Below are 19301 nucleotides of genomic sequence, written 5' to 3'. Positions count from 1 at the left end.
CTGTAAACTGCAGCAAATTTGATTTAGTTCATGTTTTACTGGTGCAGTTTTATCTCTTCTCTGTTCGCTGTTGCTAAAAAACATGGCTATGACAAATCCAGAGTCCAACCTTCTTGTTCTCCTTCGTTAGGAACAGTGACCTGTTTATCTGTTTATTGTTGCGTTTATAACACATACAGTGGAAACCCCCAGTTAGTATTTTTTCCTGTCTATCCCACTTTGTCTTTTTAAAATTTGATGAATTTCTGCTGCCTCGAAAACATTTATTTATTTTAAGATTTACATTTTTTTTTTTGATGAATGAATTTGTCATTTTAGGTTGAGACTAGTGCTTAGTGGTGTACTGTATACTATAATAAAATTCCCGAAATCATTTCAAAAATGCTTAATACAGTTAATTGAGCTAATTTTTGTAGGGTCTCCGATTTTCCGTTAAAACATTTCCCAACTTCCGGCTCCGGGTATACCGATTTTTGCGTCACGTCACACTTTTCCTTTTTATCATCTTTCCCAATTTAAATGGCTTTACTGGCTATTAAATGTCCCACAATCTTACCAAACATGCTAAACAGGTTAAATAGAATCAACTACTGTTATTAATTTAACACTTGATATGTTTACGTAAACTGGATGGTTGAGATGAAGCTACGCTGCTAAATTTGAGTCAGCCACCTGTTTAACGTAAAAAGTATCATGAAAATGTGTGATTTGGTCCCAAAACATTATTTATTGGAGCCAGACTTTAAATATAGGAACAGAAATCATTAATAAAGCAGGTTAGGGCTGGGCGATATGGACCAAAACTCATGTCTGATATCTCAAAATGGCAATATACGGTATAAATTTTGATAATTTCTCCTATAAGGGACAGCACGTGTGAGTGAGTTCTGTAGTGTGTCCTGTTTAGGGTTAGGACATACTCAGAAATCCATCTAACTGTGCTTTTAATGTTGTTCTGAGAAGTAGTGAAAGCAGTGACTCCTAAACCAAGTATTTGAAAACAAAATAAGCTATAAAAGACAAAGCTATATATCGCCAAAATTGAAACCTTGACGTATATTGAATCTCGAGTTATTGCCCAGGCCTAGGTCAAATTGCTTTTCTTTGATTCAGAACGTGAATTCTGGTTTTTCCCGTTTGTTTTCCGTGATCTTGGAAAATCTATTCTACGCTTCAGATTTGCCGAAGGGGAACTTTGGACTGAAATCACACAAGATTATCGGTACATAGCGTGAGAATTCACGCCAAATTTGACACATTAGTCTACAATCCATTTAGGGTTGGAAAAATAGTGTGCAAATGAGTGAGGGTTTAGTCTGTCATTTCCCGCCTGAAAATTGGAAAAAATAAATAAATGAGCAGGTGAATGAAATGTTGCCAGTTCTGTTTCAGGAAGTGAATTTTCGAACAGGCATAGTGACCGTCATTGATTCGAAAAATTCTATTTTGTTTGACCAAAAGTGAAGAGATTTCTCTCTGCTTATCGTGTGCGTGATTTGTCCTGCCTGCCCCTCCCTCACAGGAACCATGGGAGACCCGCTTCCACACTGCGTCCGGGATCCGGAATGCTGATCCCACTCTCCATGTTCTGGGTGGTGGCAGACGGACTGTAAAGCTGTGAAGAAGAAACGGAGCATATCTCCCCCCTCCCACCCCCCCACCCCGAACCCTCGCTGACCCTCGCATGGCTCTGAAGCACAGGGAGCAGTGATGGGAGTCCATGTAGGCGTGAAGCAGTGCCGAGGGTAGGCAGGGTTCGCCGTGAGCTCTTCTCACCCGGCCCGCCCTCCACCCGTCCAGCTTCAGCCGTGCCCACCTCGCTCCTTCCTCCTCCTCCCTCCTCCTTGCTCCTCCTCCTCCACAGCTTTGGAACATGACTGATATGGCGGTGGATGTGTGATCTACGTACCTTTGAGGCGTCCAGCGTAAAACCAGCAGAGCAATGAATGGCGGAAAGGACTGCGAGGGAGGCGACATCCCTGTGCAGGTTCCCATTGGCTGGCAGCGCAAGGCCGAGCACGGGGGCGGAGTCGTGTATATAAGGTACCAAAAGCGTCAATTCTTTCATTTCTGAAAAAATAATTGAACGAAATATTTGTAATGTGCATCTGGGTTGGGCACAATTACATTTTTCAATTACAATTATGTCTTCAATTATCCATGTTCAATTACAATTATTTTGTTTCCACTGAATGTCAATGAAGTTCTCAATTACTAATGTTCAAATTTAATTAATCATAATTACTGAGTGTTTAATAATAAAAAAAACATTAAACTTTCTCTTGTGTTAGCATTCTGTTAGCATCAGTAATGATAACACAGGGATCCCGCAGATCCTTAAAAAACATTAAATTCATAAATCTAAAAAATGGCCTTAATTGTCATTAAAATGTCTTCTTATCAATGTTTCAAAAGTCTTACATTTTAACACAAGTACGATTTTATGATTGTACCATAATTAGTCTCACACTTAAAAATAAATGGTATTATTCGTTTTCATGGTAAAATGTAAAATCTTTTTTGCTGTTTTATAGATTTCTAGCTATTTTTGTGGTCATCTTGTGTTTTTGGAGTGATTTCGATTATTTTAGTCTGTTTTTTTCATTTTGTGTCTTAAAAAGTCCTGAATTTAATTTGACTTAAGCGGTTGGAACCCTGTAACGGGTTGGTTTTGACCCGTGTCTTCAATCAGCTCTAAAATACACTAAAAAATAGCGTTTTTCATGTCTTTGTTACCTTGTTAATAATTTCAATTATTAAACCATAGAACTATAAAACGGTTACTCAGGTTTGCGTTTAACTAAATTGTAGTTTTTATGCATAATTTCCATGCCAATTACAAAATCAATTATCTGAACTCAATTACAATTCAGTTATGATTACAACAGCAACAGATGTTTTTAATTACAGTTACAATTATAATTGTGCCATAAATGTAATTAATTATCATAAATCACGTGATTACATTATTAAAATATGTTTCATATCAAATTTACCTGTCAGTTCTTTTGAGGATAGTTTTATCATTGCATTTTTTTTATGCTGACAGAAAAAAGGCTCAGACACCTAAACCAAAAATATTAATTCCAATATTTTCATTGATTAAGAAGCCTAACAAGGTAACCAAGAGATGAGAAACTAATTAGATAATATTCAGTGTATTTTGCGGCTGATTAAATCATAAGATATGCTAACAGAAAGCTAAGAGGAGAGGATGGTTAAGGTTTATGGGGTTATTTATTAAAGGCTCAGTAATTGTTTTAATTGTAGTTCCATTTTAGTAATTGAGAATGTAATTGTAATTGACCTTCAGGGGAAAATCATTGTAATTATATTTAGAAAAATATGCAGGGTCACTGTAATCATAATTAAAGTTGTAATTGAACACACAATTGTAATTGACCTCAACCCTGAATCATCAGTGATAACTGATATTAGCAGATTTATTTGAAGACAGGTGACCTGATAACATAGCCCCGCCCCTTTGACCCTGCTCAGCCTTTGCCGCTACATGCTAAGCTAACCAAAAAAATGTGAGACTGGTTGCTAAAGCTGGGCGATATGAACCAAAGCTCATCTCTCAATATTTTTTCCCCAAAATGTCGATATACAATATAAATCTCCATAATTTTATTATTACCCCAAAGACAATTGAGATGTACATTTGCTGATTAAAAAATGCCTCCCAGGCACATTTATTAACAAAAAGCTACACAATATGTGTCACTTATGGCTTTTTCTCCTATAATAGACAGCACGTGTGCGTGAGTTCTGTAGTGTGCTTTGGGTTAGAAATCCATCTATATGTATTTTTCATGCTGTTCTTAGAAGTAGCAAGAACAGCGACTCCTAAAACAAGTATTTTGATACAAAATAAGGTGATATTCTAATGTTCTATATCTTGAATGTTGTATTTTTTATGTGCTTTAGCACATATCTGTCCTATCTGAGCTGTCGGTGTTGGGCCTGTATTTACCAGCACGCCCGGTGTCGGGTTTATTTTGGGTGTTGGAAAGAATCCTGTCCTGTGTGACCGTGGCCTGATACTGTCACTGCACACTCGTATTATTTACTGATGCTGCTGATGCTTCCCCATTCATCGGAGGAGGCTTTTTTTAGGCGTCACCAAACTTCCTGATCATCCTACAGCTAATAAAACCTGTGCTTTAATCTATAATTTGGATTTCATGCTGTAGCTGTAATGTCCAAAGATATTTGGGCAGGCAGAGACTAAGAATGAAGACATGAAAAATACATATAAAGACTTTGTCTGAGCTGAACCTATGACGTTCCAATTGAGTTATTGAAAATATCCATGTTAAAAAAGATCCTCAAGTTGGTTTGAAGTGTTTTTCAGTTTCAAATTATTTGTTTCAGTCTAAGAAAAATCTTCAAACATATATCACAATATATACACACACACAGAACTTCCTTGATCTATTAGAGAGATATAATAAATACTGAAACAGGCAGATGCAAAAATGCTTATACAGTATGCATAATAGGGTGCATCAAACCCCGCAATGTTTTAAAATCAATCTGTTCTGAGTCTAATTATGTTCCAATGCCCAAAATAGGGAGCCTTGCAAAATACTGTGTTTGGCAAATCAATTTACATAATCTATAGGCTCCACCTCAAGGTTGAAATGTTTTTGATACATCCCATTATGAGTGATTTTTACATTTAATATAGCATTTGGGTTATTTTTTATTAGTTTTAATCTCTGATCTCAACTTTGTCTTTTATTTTCTAATATATAATAGCTGCCTTTGGAAAGCACTTTGTAATGTGTTTTGAAAAGTGCTATATTAATAAAGTTTATTTAGTTAGTTGATGATCTAGCAGTAATTTATCATTTCTGTTTTCTTATGTTTTTCCAGAAAACAACAAAATAATGCATATTTTCTGTTGTTATTGTGTTTTTTTTTTTTTTTTTTTTTTTACTGGAACAAATTTTGATGCACCATAATGCATAACATAAATCATTACATTTAAGTTAACTTTCTCAAATTATACACACACAAAAAAATGCAAGCATTCAAGAAAGTACATTTGAGTTGCCTTTTTCAAATAATGCAAATATATATAAATATTTTTTTTAATTTACCAAATAACTTTTTATACTATTACAAACATCTTCCTTCTGCTTTAGATAACCTTCTAAAATATATTGTGACGTTTTCTTTTTGAAAATAAATGGTGTGTCATCTCCTCAGTTTTGACGTTTTTCCGGGAGTTTCTTTCTTTCTAAGACGATGCTGTTGTTTGTCACGTGCAGTCCCAGCGGCTCGGTGCTGTCCAGCCTGGAGCAGGTGAAGAGCTACCTGCTGACAGATGGAACGTGTAAATGTGGCCTGGAGTGCCCGCTCATCCTCCACAAGGTAAGATTTCGCCCACATGAATTCAACAGGTCGCTGATGTGCAGCTCAAACCCACCGAAGGCCCGTTCACCTCCAGTCAGTGCAGGTTGCTGTGGAATATTTTACACAATCACATATTTCATTTTCAAAACAGCTTCAACACGCAGGACAATTTTGTTCGAAGTGAAAATTACAGTAAATTATCATGTAAGTCAGTCCCAGATATCAGTCACTACCAATTCAATAATACTCCTTAATCTTTCTATGTATATATTACAATAATGCCATCATTTTTTATTGCAAATGGTCGCAAGAACTCTTAATTTTCTAAAACGCTACAATTTGTAACAAAATTCCTGCGAATTGAAATTGAATTACGGTATTGGGAAAATTGTTTCAGAAAACAAAAAAAAGAGATTGCCAGAATTCGTGGAGGTGCTCATATTTGTTGATTTTTCCCATAATTTCCTAGTTCCCGTGTCATTTCTGAATAAGTTTACCCATATTAAATAAATTTTCGTCCAATTGTCTTATTAGATTTACTAAAGGAAATCCTGTACAACATGTTTTTTCTTCATTTTCCATCTGATTTTCTGCTTTATTTAGTTTAAATAAATCAATTTTTATTAGCAAAAAATATATGCATAAATATCCAAGGGGAAAAGTGATTTATTTATCTTTTTTTTAAATTTTTACTGTACATTTTTATTTTATTTTTTTAAATTTACATCAAGGTTGAACTGGGCCCAGTACCTCTGCTCTAGCCGTGCAATAAAGGAGTTCATTTTCTTTAGACTTGCCTTGTCGGACAAATTAGAAATAATAATATCAATGTTTAGTATTTATCTTTATAATAAATGTGTGGCTAAATTATTTTTGTTATTCAGTGTTGATGCTTAAAAGTTCGTGCTCAATAAATAAAACAATAGTTTTCTGTTCATGTTGATGGTATAGTGTCATCTTATGCAACATTTTATGACATTTTTTTACAACAATTTGAAGCTCATCGAGCTGCAACATTAAAAGCTAGATCAGATTGATCGTTGGACTAAATATATTTGCTATTGAATTCCCACTGATGAGCTTCACAGAATTAGTTGCCATGGTAACCAACTTAGGTTTCATAAGAATTTCCCTTTATTTTATTTGTCACTTTTTAGTTTAACAATGAATTTTTGTTGTTGTTTTTTTTTTTCTCCCCCCTTCAGGTGTTCAACTTTGACCCCGGGGCGTCGGTCAAACAAAGGACGGCGGAGGACGTGAAGGCGGACGAGGACGTGACCAAGCTCTGCATTCACAAGAGGAAGCTGCTGGCCGTAGCAACACTGCACAGAAGCATGGAGACGCATCCTCCTCTGACTCTGACCAGCTCAGCCTCAGGTGAGTGAGAAACCAGTTAAGAATGCCAGCGGAGGGAAAACTTTAGAAATGACCTGAAAGGACTTCAGTGTTGGGAAGGATATGAGTTGATCACTGCACAGACTGTTTTTGGTTATCGACATACTTAAAAATCATTATTAGAATGAAAAAAATCTATATCAGGGATGGGTACCGAATTCTGTACTTTTTTTTGGTACGGACCAAATTCCTTCGGTTTTACCTGGTACCGATTCACGTATAATCAAACAGTACCATGTTTCGGTACCCAAACGCATCCTTGTGACTGTGAGGAGGCAATTTCCCATTGCATACACATGACTGCAGTATGTTTTTGTTTTTTGTTTTTTTTTTTTAAGAATAAAGAGGATTAGAAAGCTCTGCACTAGCAGTAGCTCCAAACAAAAACTTGGTTATTTTGGCTGAGCTTTTAATAAGTTAATTTTTGCTGTTCGCACTTAGATTTTTAACCTCGCTGCCCAAATGCAAGTGAAATACTCGCAATATAGAGCACTGTCACATAGTGTTTCTTTTTAATTTGTATGTTATAATGTTGCTAACTTATAAACGGTTAGATATTGGTTTGATATATTTCTTAAAGTTTGTTTTTATTATTATCAGAAATATTGCGATTTTTTTATTTAATATTTATTACCACATAAAAGTAGCGGAAATTGGTACCGATACCAATTCACAGGTACCGAGTATTGGTTCAAATGTGAAAGGTGCCCATCCCTAATCAGGATACTTGTTGCTGAATGGGTTATTTCTGCTAAAATGTGCTTTCTCCGTCCCTCTAGGTTCCTCCTCTGTGGTTTCGGTGCATTCCGCATCTCATCGAGCAATAAGGAATAAACCCCACGATGGTCCACCATTCAAGATGATGATGGTAGCCGGACAGCAGCAGCAGAGACTGTATCCGCCCTCGGAGTTGGTTGGAGCCCAGCAGTCGGACATCTACTCCGGATACCCCCGGCAGCAAAGACTTGGCAGTGGGGATCCGAGTCCCAAATCCCCTTATCGGTCTGGATACGGTGGAATGTTGAGTCCACCCCCGTCCGGCGTTAAGCTGTACGGGGAGGGATCACAGTCGCCGTGTCCGGATACTTTGGCCAGCCCGGATGGGTTTGCACGAACCAATTCCTGTGGGTTTCCAGGAGCTGGGAGTCCCGGCTCAGCCTCTGTTCACGGGAACTCCAGGACGCTTCTGTCCCCCCCCAATATGATGCTCCACGGCTCCCCCGCAGGCCAGCTGTCCTGCGCCATGACAGGGAGGACTAGCACGCCCCTCTCGCCAACGGCCACTGCCAAAAGCCCCATCATGAACATGAACATGCCTCGTGGGAACTTTGCTCCCGGCATGGCTTTTCACCATAAAACGCAGCCCCCCGTGCCCCCCCCTCCCTCCATACCGCCACCCTGTGCCATGCAGAAAAGGCAGATGACCTCAGAGAAAGACCCCTTAGGTATTCTTGACCCCATCCCCAATAAATCGGTCAGTAATGCCCCCAACTCCTCCTCCAACTTCCAGCATAGCATCCACTCTCAGGTACCAATGATGAATGTAAACATCCCCCCTCCCACCATCGTTCCCCTTCCCAGTAACTTACCTTTACCCACCGTAAAGCCCGGGCCAGTGGGTCATGGTGTCCAAAGGACTCAACAGGGGGGTCCGGCTTCCCCCGTTACGTCCCCTGTCCACATGGCACATTCGAGGATGGAGGTCTCGCCACATCGATCTCGTTCATCCTCCACCTCCTCCGACCACGGGAGCTTTGCCATGCCCTCCGGCCACCAGGCCCCATGTGGCACCATGAAGGTTCCACCTCGATCCCCCCGCTCCGCCATGGGGTCTCCCCGGCCCGCCATGCCCTCCAGCCCCTCCGCAAACAAACCGGACGCACTTCACCCGTACAAAGACCCATCCATGTACTCACCTACGTCTTCGTCACCGTCATCGTCATCTTTGGCCGCTCCCAGCGCTTCCCAGAAAGGACCCCCAGGAATCCTGGGAATGCCGCTCAACCAGCTCCTCAACCAACAAAACGCTGCTTCCTTCCCCGCCAGCAACCTCCTGTCAGCCGCAGCCAAAGCACAGCTAGCAAATCAAAACAAACACGGCGCTGCCGGCAACAGCCCTGCTGGTGTGGGAATGTCCGGAAGCTGCGGGAACGTCGGGAGTGTTCCTCGAGGAATGGACGGACACGGCACTTTAAACCCAATGCTTCCCCCGAACTCCACCGTGCTGCTAAACAGCCCCGAGGGTCAGAGCGGACGGGCAGCACTGAGGGACAAACTCATGGCGCAGCAGAGAGACCCCATGCGGAAACGGAAGCAGACGTCTGGTGGTGCCGTGAACCACGACAACAATATGGTCTACAACATGATCAACAAACCGGGAATGGCAGGATCCCACATTCCTGGACCCAGTGCCACAGAGCAGCTGAGGAAAGTGGGTCGGCTGGGAAACCTTCACCAGAACACCTCCATGGCCCAGCTCCTCCAGTCCATGAGCGGCCAAAGTTCCCATCGTCCCGGGCTCAGTCCCGGGTCCCAAACGCCCGGTCCCATGCACTACAGTGACACCTCTGGAATGCCCCCCCAGCAGAACCTCATGGTCCAGCAGAGGCTTCGGCCCGAAGACAACATGCAGCACTGCCAGGGCTCGCGCCAGTTCCCTGACATCATGGGCCAGATGCAAACCTCTATGGGCAACTGTGGGAACATGTTATCACATGATGGCATGACGCTGGGACACTCCAACACCAACCCCCCACCGCTGTCCCACCCTGGCCCACACCCCTCACAGCTTCACGTCATGGGCCGGAATAACATGCTGATTCCACACGGAGCCCCCGATGGAGGCTGCACGCAAACCATCTCTGATGCAGGTGAGAGCTCAGCACCAGTAATCCCAAGCCCTTCTAAATATTTTAGTTTGTTTACGACACTGTATGAACATGTTCAAAACATTTGTTAATTGCTTTGAGTACATTTAAGGAAGAAAAAAAAAGACTTAAATTGTTAAGACATAGTAATTACAATTGTAAAATTATTGCAACTTTTACAGTACAAAAGTATCGTAATGATATAATGTTTAAAAGTAGTAACCAGATACTTTGATTTAAAAATATTTCAGATTATTTGTAAACTCTGGGAAGGGCCGTAAAGTGTGGAGTGGTGGGCCAGATTTGGCCCGCATGCAGCAGGTTGAGAAGAGGGGTTTACATTGGAGAAGTTTGTGGAAAATAGCGTTAAATTGGCTTGGAAAACCCTATTTTAGTGTCATAAGGATTTAATATTTTGTAGAAACTCATTAATATCCACACCAAAGTCCATTAAAAATGTGGGACTTTTAAGCGAGGGGCTCACCGAGGCTGCATACTTGAATGAAAAACAATCATGTTTTCTTATACAAAAGACTCCAATAACAGCATGATTTTGTGCTGTGCGATATAACGATATATGTCGGAGTGCAATATAAAAATGTCTACTGCATGACACAACCCTCTATTGTGTGTTTCGTTATTTTTAGTGATGCAAAAATGCACTTATGGGCCATTTTTGGCCGCAATATATTGCACTATTTTCAGAAGTTTGATATTTTACCGGTGACATCTGTAGAGAAAGACAATGAAACAAAAATTTTAAAAAAAAAGTGTGATGTAATTGTACTCGAGTTTAGATACTTGACTTTACAATTGTAATTGGTATGAAATTTTCCATTATATAATATTATATATATATATTGTTTTATTAGTCGTCGAAAATTTTAATCTATTTTGTTAATGTTTTTGTATATATTTTTTTAAATTACGGTAGTCATAGTCCAGTTATTTTCACTGAAAGAAATGTAGTGAACAAACTCTAACTTTTAGTCAACGAAATTGAATACTGATAATTTAAAACGGAATTGTAATTTTAAAATGTAATTGAACCCAAGCCTGGTGTGCGTCTGTGCTCCAGCATCGCCTTAGGACGATGAAAAACGTCATCTGCCTCTTGAAGATTAGACGAGTCTTAAATGTGCTTCTCCTGGCCAGACGGTCGCCATAGTAACAATAGACCCTGAATAGAGATGAGCGTGAAGGCTTTGATGGTGGTTCAGGTCTGTTCACGTGCTACAGTGGGCTTGTTTGTGTGCATGTAATGACCGTGTGTGTGTGTGTTTGTTAGAGGACAGAATGCTTGGTTTTTCCATTAGGTTTCCTTGTTGGGAAATATGAAACATTGTCCACAATAAGAACTTTTATTCTGAAAGGAAAAATTGACCCAATAACAAAACCTCAAGCAAATGCAAAGGAATGGACACAAATTGCTGTAGATGCCAAAGTAACCATTAATGTGAAGCAATTCCAGATCATTGCTATCAGCTGTTAGCGACAATAGGCTAAAGACGTGTTGATTCTGGTTAAGATTAAAAGTTTGTAATTGTAGTGTTATTCACGATGAAGAACGATGAGCACATCAAAGTATAGGCATCCTATGTGTCACAATAAGAGTCTGAAACCAAATTCCTGAGCCGATATTTGATGTTCAATAAACAAAGTTGTTTCACTTGTTATCAATCGTGCATTCCTTCAGCTCTACTGTTGTTCATTCATTTAGTAAAATACTAGTGCGAGGACTTATCCACATTATTTATGATTAAATAATTGCAGAAAAATAACTTATTTCATGTCATCGATATTCAGACAATTTTTAGCACTGTACAGTTTCTGCTTCTCTGGAATGTTCTGTACCAGGTGCTGTTTTTTTCATTTTATTTTAATACACAAAAATAATGGAAAAGCATGAATATATCTTACTTAAAATTACGTTTTAATTTAATATTATTTTGTTATCTTGCACATTATTTTTATTCATTTATAGGATAAACTCCTTGAGATGAACCATCTCGTTTTCAAGGGGGTCCTCAGTCTTAGTACTCACTCAGTGATGAAAATAATAAACATCATTTTGTTGTTTAGTCATATACCTAAATCCATAACAAATATTGTCCAGTGATTAGTTTAGATTAATTAGAAAGTCTCTCAATAATGAGATTTTTTTTTTTTAATCGAGTCCCACCACTATAAAATACACTTGCTTTGTGGTTTAATAATATTTTTTGAATAGATTCAGTTTCAGCTTTCAAACACTTGATAAAATACGTCCTACGTGGTATTTTTAAAGGTTTTTTCCTTATATAACCATATTTGTTTGTAAATCTCGGTGCTGGGGGAATTTTCCCATCATTCCTGTCACGTGTTTGAGGTTTTCGGCGCTCTGAGGACTCTGAAAGTGGCCTCGTCATTGGCGTTCTCACTTTAGCCTCCAACCATCTGTTTCTAACTAGTTCATTGTAAAACCTCCTTCGACACCCCCCCACACACACACCCTTCATCACCCAGCTGACCGCCGCCCCATCCCCCAGCAGGCAAGAGGACAGCACCACCAATCATCACTTGGTTCCCATGGTAACCTCCCCCGGCAACAGCCATTACTATATCATAGCGGCGGCGGATGAAGGGGGTGGGGGTTGGTGGAGTCGTTGCTCTTAGCATTAAGAGAAGGGGGGGCGGGGGAGAATAGAGGAGGGAGAACACACACAGCTGCCCTTCAGCAGCGTCGCACCAGCTGCTCCACACACACACACACACACGCTCTGGCTTTGTCTGAACACACTGCTGCTACATCTGTGGCCTTGCTGGGTTTGTCCCTGCATGGTGCGTTGCCAGGTCTGACATCAGCTCCATCTGTCAGCGTCGCCGTGCAACAGATTGTTCACGTGCAACAACTTCTACCCCCCCCCCCCTTCCTGCACTCTGTCCCTCAGCCGCTTTGTCCTTCAGTAGTTCAGCTGCCGAAGGGACAATAATCACCATGACGTTAGAATTAAGAAGTGGCAGCATCCGTGGTACAGATTACATCACTTTCACTTTCTGATACTCCACAGGAAACCCTGCGTCCCTCGGCTGTAATATGAACTCCATGCAGGCGCACGTCAACGCCGGCGGAGGTCCGATGTTCCAGCAGCAGGTGCACCCGCCCTATCAGGGACAGCACCACTTCCCTGAGCACACGCCATATACGGACGGAAACAACGCCAACCCCAGGTCCATGACCTGCCTCTACCAGAACTACCAGGTACCCCTCCGTTCTGATTTGGAGTCTGGGGCTGTGTTCGAAATAGCATACTACCGTATTGTACACTACACACTCGACTGACGGTGGACTCAAACTTTTTTGGTTTAAGTACCCTTATTTGTCAGACGACAACATTTTGCTTAGAAAACTATTTAAAAACAATGAACGAGTGATTGCACACATGTTAAAGAACCTCATTTTGTAAATAAGTGGAATGAAACAGTATTTAGCCAACTTTACAGTTCTCTCATGCTGGCCACGCCCCCTGTCGCCTGATGGTTTCTCGAGGAGAGTTCCAGGTGTAGGAGATCAAAGTAAATTTCCTGAAAAAAGTTGTCTGGTGAGACCTTAACATATTATTTCAAACAAGAACAAAATTAACTTGCCGGAATTATTAGAATGAATGGAATGGTTAATATGATAATGCTATATATAATATTGTGTAATAATAATATGGTAATATGATAAGACAAGTTATTGACACTTGGTTACTGTTTTTTTGCTAGTTAAAAGTCTTGACAACACTGCTTAAATTATAGCAAACTGAGCCACATCAAGGTGTAAGCCAGCGTTTTTCAACCTCTGGACCCTACGTAGGGTCGCCTAAATTAAAATGGAGTCACCTGAAATGAAATTTAAAATTCTGTTTTTAAATGTTTTTATTATTATTATTTTTAAAATACACATGACACACAATAAATAACAAATAACTGTATTCTATACTTAAATTAAACTCAAATATGAATCTAGTTTAAATAAAATGCAGTATAAAAATATCTGAGGCGGAGCACTGGCTACTCTGTAACACTTAATAAACAGGAATAAACAAATTATTTTGTGATATCAAAATGGGGTCACAACCCAAAAAAGGTTGGAAATCTCTGGTTTAATTTCTCTTTATGTCCACAGCAGGGGGCGCTGTCGCACTCACAGTTTGGAGACAAGCCGCACGGTGAGCCGCTCCCTGCAGGTGCCCCGGGCCCAGAGAGGGAATCGGTGGATGCCATCTACAGAGCCGTGGTGGACGCTGCCAGCAAAGGCGTGCACGTCACCATCACCACCTCGGTGGGTGGCACCACGCAGTCCAGCCCGGTGCCCGCCCTCAGCGCCATGAGTGCCTTCACCGCCTCCATCGGCGAGCCCAGGCCAGTTAGGCATGGGAGGGGACAGAAGGGTGTGGATCCGGGAAAGCGCACGCCGGATCACACGGAGCCGGACTACTTTCGATCTCCTGGACGTGGGACGCCTCGTCAGTGGGACGGCGACCCCAGCAACACGGCCTGGGGCGACGAGGAGTTTCTGGAATGTTCCACCCACGTAAGGAGCAGCCCATGCATGGAGCGGCCGGCCACCTTGGCCCCGCCTCCACCCTGCCTTATTGAGGGCCCCGACCACAGCCTCACCGCGGTGTCCGACAAGGCCTTTGTGGACGACAGTTATCGGTTCAACAATTGCGGTCGGACACCCGTAAACTACAAGGAGCGTCTGGAGCAGACGGTAGAACGATGCGTTCACATAAACGGCGCCACGCCTCACTTCAACGCCCGGGGCTACGGAGACACCCTCCTAACAGGGGACGACCAGTCGCCAGGCTCCTCCACCAGCCTGGAGGGCCCGTTGGCCTCCGTAAAAGACTATGGCCACTATAACGGACACTTCAACGGGACGACGCCGAGCCCGTCGGACACCAAGAGCCTGAGCAGCGAGGAGGACCTCCGGCAGCCCGACTCACCGTCGTCCGAGCTGCTTCAGTACCGCCCCAGGACATTCAACATGGGCGAGCTGGTGTGGGGGCAGCTCAAGAGCTTCCCAGCGTGGCCCGCCAAGCTGGCCGGTGACGAACAGATGCACAAAACCACCGTGCAGCTGAGGGAGCCGCCCAAGGTCAGACTGCCCTGATTTATTAAGTAACTCTTATTAATCCTATTGTCAGTGGTTTATTATTAATATTATTATTATTATTACTACTACTAGGGATGCATCGAAATGAAAATTCTTGGCCGAAACACTGAAAGAATTTTTTGTAAATTATTATTTCCATTGCATTTATGGGTAATATATAAATATGTACTAACTTGACTAAAATTAAAACATTGCAATTGTATGAATTAATATTAATGCTTCAAAGAATAAATCAATTCAAAATATGAAAATATTTATTTAGCACTGAACATTCCAACAATGCACAATGTGAAATAAAAAAATAAAATGTGAAACTTGACCCCACTCATACATTAAATAATAATGTACAGGCCTGTAACTGACTGAGCTGCTGAAAGAGTCAAATTCAATATTTGATTCTTTAAACAAAAATTGAATTGAAGTACCAGATCATGGGCATCTCCAAGACCTTTTCTCGCGTCTTTACAACGTCCTGTCATCATTATTATTATTATTATTATTATTAATATTGTCATTTTTTCTTCTTCCTGTAGCCGTTGCTTGACTTCGTTGTGTTTCTGCTTTGTTCAGGTGGAGCCAGACAAACTGAAAACACTAACACACGACCTGGAGGCTCTGGATCGCGCCGCCAAGAGAGGCCTGAAGTAAGTCACATGGCCCGGCCTCAGCCAATGAGACCCCTCCATCGCTCTGATTGGTTAAGCTGACTGTATGATTTGGTTCCCACAGGCCGGGGAAACTGAATAATCACCTGGAAGCTGCTATCCACGAGGCCATGAGCGAGCTGGACAAGATGTCGGGAAACGTGAGTGTCTTTTTCTTCACCTTGATTAATACTTAATACCAAACAAAGAGCCGTTTAAAAATGTCGTCATTTTCATTTCAGTCGATTAATTTCTGTCATTTCTGCCTCACTTTTACCATTTATGTTTTGAAATCATGCACTAAAATCACGCTTGCTAGACATTAGGTGACCTGTTTTATGGCGAAAAATACCGTCATAAATGCGTGATTCTGTTCCAAAACATGCATGTGAAGATGTGTTCAGGGTCATATTGCAATTTTTGCTTTATTTTGTTTGACAAAAACAGTATTTCCATTTCAGAAAGCTAATTCTGTCAGTTTCTTCTGTTTTCCGACATAGGTTATGTAATGTTTTCAGTTGATAATGTATAAAAAGGACAAAATATTAACATCAAACCTCCACCACTCTCACCCCACAGGGACAGGACAAAAACAATGATATTAAAATAAATAACAGACGAAGAATAAACAAATTTGTGCAATTTTTATTTAAAAGAAAATACTGTATATGAAGAATTTTTTTTTTTTTTTAAATGAATAAGAGATCCAAAGATGTTGTCTGCCAGTAAAAAGAAATTAATAAACAAATAATTAATAATAATATAAAAATGATATCAAACAAATAAAAGAGTAGATGTATTAATAATAATAATGAAATAGATTAATTAGATAATTAAATTAATGTAATATTAATAGTAAAATAAAGAATTTTAATGAATAGTTTGATTTGAGTCCTGTCTGCCAATAAAGGAAAAAAATAACGAAAAATATTTTTTTGAAATAATTGTTATATAAAAAATAGAAAAATATGAATCAAAGAATAAATGTGATAATAATAAAAAAAATGTTAAAATAGATGAAATAAATTAATGTATTTATTTAATAATGGAAATAATATATGAGGGTCAAAGGTAATTTACCAAAGCAATAACTAATTTTATATTACGTGGATAAATGTCTTCACCATGTGTGTAAACTACTAAAAATGGGTAAAAAAAAGAGTTTCTCATTTTAAATCATTAACGCTTTGTGAACTATGCTTAGTAGTCCAAGACTCATTAAAAATGATCAATAATTATCGATCACGTGTTCTCCGTCCTCAGATCCCGTCCAGAGATCGAACAGCGAAGCTCCCCAAGCCCAAGAGGAGGAAGATCTCCAGATAACAGTGACTGTGGGCCCGGGGTCGTCCTCAGAGCGTCGCTGGGATCCCAGCTCTCCCAAAGGTGCTACACAGGCGGAGCGCAGAAGGTGCTGGAACCTCACCGACCCAGTTTAAACTGTAGAACGCAAAGGGACGCCACCTTTCGTCCGCAGCTCACTGAATTAACTAATTTTTTCTAGTCTGAGATAGTAAAAGAAGACGGGACAAGCCCACATATTTAAGAATAGACAGTCCAAATATTTCTGATACCTTTTCAATGTGTACATAGATAATCCTGAGATTTCACGCTATTAAGAATTGTATGTAAATACTGTACAATGTGGTGTACAAGCGTACCGAATGCACATTTTATCTTTTATTGTACAAAAACAAAGCAAGAGGAAGAGAACCAGGCTCCTGGTTTTCAGACGAGCCAGTGAAGCTTTTCCAAGAGGAATGTCCGCGCTCCGTTTACGGCTCGGAGCGTCGTGAACAGAATGAACTTTCGCAGCGCGGTGAGCGTCGGCGGAGGAAAGAAAACCAAACTCCTGATCCTGCGGGAAAAATCCACCTCGATTTTAGGGCTTCGAATCTTGATAAAAACGCAAGTTATCCCCAAAACATTCCCATTTTCACTTTTGTTTCATCCCAGTTTGAGTTATTTAATAGCTAGAAGTGCGAGTGCTCTACGGCGTAGCGAATTGTTTGTAGGTTGCCACGACAACAGCATGTATCCTTTGATGTGAGCAGGTTGGCTTTGAAGATGATACAGTTTTTCCTCAGCTAAATAGAAGCTGTGAGCACATCCTCAGTTTACAACGTTCTCACAACTAAACCATTCAATGACCATTTCAAAATAAGAGCCAAATTGTAAAAATAAGACCAATAAAGGTAAAGTTCATATTAAAAGTACTGTAGGTGCTCTTTAGAGAAAACTGAAAGATAAATAGTCACAAATTCTCTTAAAGTTTCTTAAAATTCGAATAATTTACTTTGCTTTGCACCTGAACGCCTCTCGTGTTGATTTATCATGTGATCTAAATTGATCAATTTCCTTCAAAATAAGATCCCAAGTCGAGATACTTGCTATGAATAGAATATTTTCTGGATTCTCGTGCATTATGTTAACTTTAAAACGCTTTTTCTCCTCACGATGACATTACAAAATAAATTCCCAATTTGAAAGAATTGCCAAAGGGTTTTCTGCCGAGTTTGCAGATAAGTCAAGAAAACTTCCTTAGATGAATAAAAAGCTTCTCGAGCTCTTCGGGAATCGTTTTCACACATTTTGCTGGTTTTGTAATCCAATCTGAGACGTGAGTGCTCCAATTACCTATGTTTATTCCTGTTTCTGTTCCAAAGCATGGTTAATTCTTCATTTTACAACCGTACCTGAACGCCTCTCATGTAGAGCGCTTGTGTACTCAACGCCTCACAGCATCTGTTTTCTAGCTTCTAGATCTGGGTCCGTGAAGGCCTCGCGTCTCTTTTTTTTTGATCATGATCATTTGAATCACAAATCTAAAATCCAGCTTCAAAATCACATTTTTCCAACAAATTATGAGTTGAATCAAGGAAATGGTTCACATTTTTATAATATCTTTAATGACAAAATGCTGCAATGTGAACATTACAGGTTATTTTTTTCTATTTTAAAGTGCTAGATAGAACACTGAAAAATCACTTTATATGACCAAATATATCACTTATTGTTCGAGGAGTGAGTTAAAGACGCTCTGCCCCTATCAAAATAAAAGCGGAGAGATTGGCCTTCACAGCTTCAATGCTGGATTTCTGTTTGTGGTGGGTTTTTTCCTCAGGATTCCTCTTCATTTCTCTCAATTTTTTGACATTTTGGAGGAGTTCAAAGCAACACTAACCTCAGTTTACAGCTGTTCTCACCTCTGGAGGCCTTTGTTTGTTTATGTAACCTATTTATGTTTGTTTACTGTATTTATTTAATCCTGACCACAGCGACGCAGCGGCGGAGGTGTGGGTTTAACAGACGGTGCTTTTAGTGACCACAATAAGACACTTGGAGTCACACGTGTAAGCTTTGCTGCTGTTTTATTTTCACCCGGAAGTTCCTCGGTTCATGAAAACACTAAAAATCCGTTTTTCGATCCCACACTACAGCACAGTGAGTCTGTGAATGATGACAAACACTAAAGTTTAAAGAGAGTCCAAACTCTAAAAAAAAAAAAAAAAAAAACGCCTCAGACGGCTCTGGGAAAACTGCAAAGTTCATTCTGCCTCTTGCCCCGGTTTCACTCTTTGTGCAATGACATTTGTGTGCGTGTGCGTGTGTGTGTGTGTGGGTGCGTGCATGTGTGTGTGTTTCTCCCTTCATCAGTATTTAATTTTTTCTGCGTGTGTTTTTTCCTCCTGAGACTCGTTCGTCATTTTTTCCTTTCCCACGTTTTTCTGCAGACGTTTGTTTGTTTGTTTGTTTTTTAAGGGTCTGATGTACGCAGCATTACTTTGTAAATATTGTGAAGCATTACAGGTCATGCAGTGATGTAACATTTGGAATAATGTTGCACAGATGTTTAAGATATTAAAAACATGCTCACTCTTACTTCAA

General features: G+C 40.3%; 1 protein-coding gene across 1 annotated transcript in view; it reads left to right on the top strand.

Annotated features, from left to right (window-relative positions):
- mbd5 (methyl-CpG binding domain protein 5) overlaps positions 1–19301 on the top strand; it is a 24358-nt gene extending 5057 nt beyond the window's left edge. Inside the window, exons 2-10 of the mRNA XM_028464008.1 lie at positions 1523–2043; positions 5280–5382; positions 6570–6741; positions 7539–9629; positions 12677–12867; positions 13777–14751; positions 15340–15413; positions 15499–15574; positions 16677–19301. Coding sequence (XP_028319809.1) covers positions 1943–2043; positions 5280–5382; positions 6570–6741; positions 7539–9629; positions 12677–12867; positions 13777–14751; positions 15340–15413; positions 15499–15574; positions 16677–16739 — 3846 coding nt within the window. The 5' untranslated portion in view covers positions 1523–1942 and the 3' untranslated portion in view covers positions 16740–19301. The remainder of the gene's footprint in view (positions 1–1522; positions 2044–5279; positions 5383–6569; positions 6742–7538; positions 9630–12676; positions 12868–13776; positions 14752–15339; positions 15414–15498; positions 15575–16676) is intronic.

Source organism: Gouania willdenowi, chromosome 2 (assembly GCF_900634775.1).
Source record: "Gouania willdenowi chromosome 2, fGouWil2.1, whole genome shotgun sequence".
In the NCBI taxonomy this organism is placed as follows: Eukaryota; Metazoa; Chordata; class Actinopteri; order Blenniiformes; family Gobiesocidae; genus Gouania; species Gouania willdenowi.
Note: the sequence above shows the minus strand (reverse complement) of the source record. Positions and strands in the feature narration are given on the sequence as shown.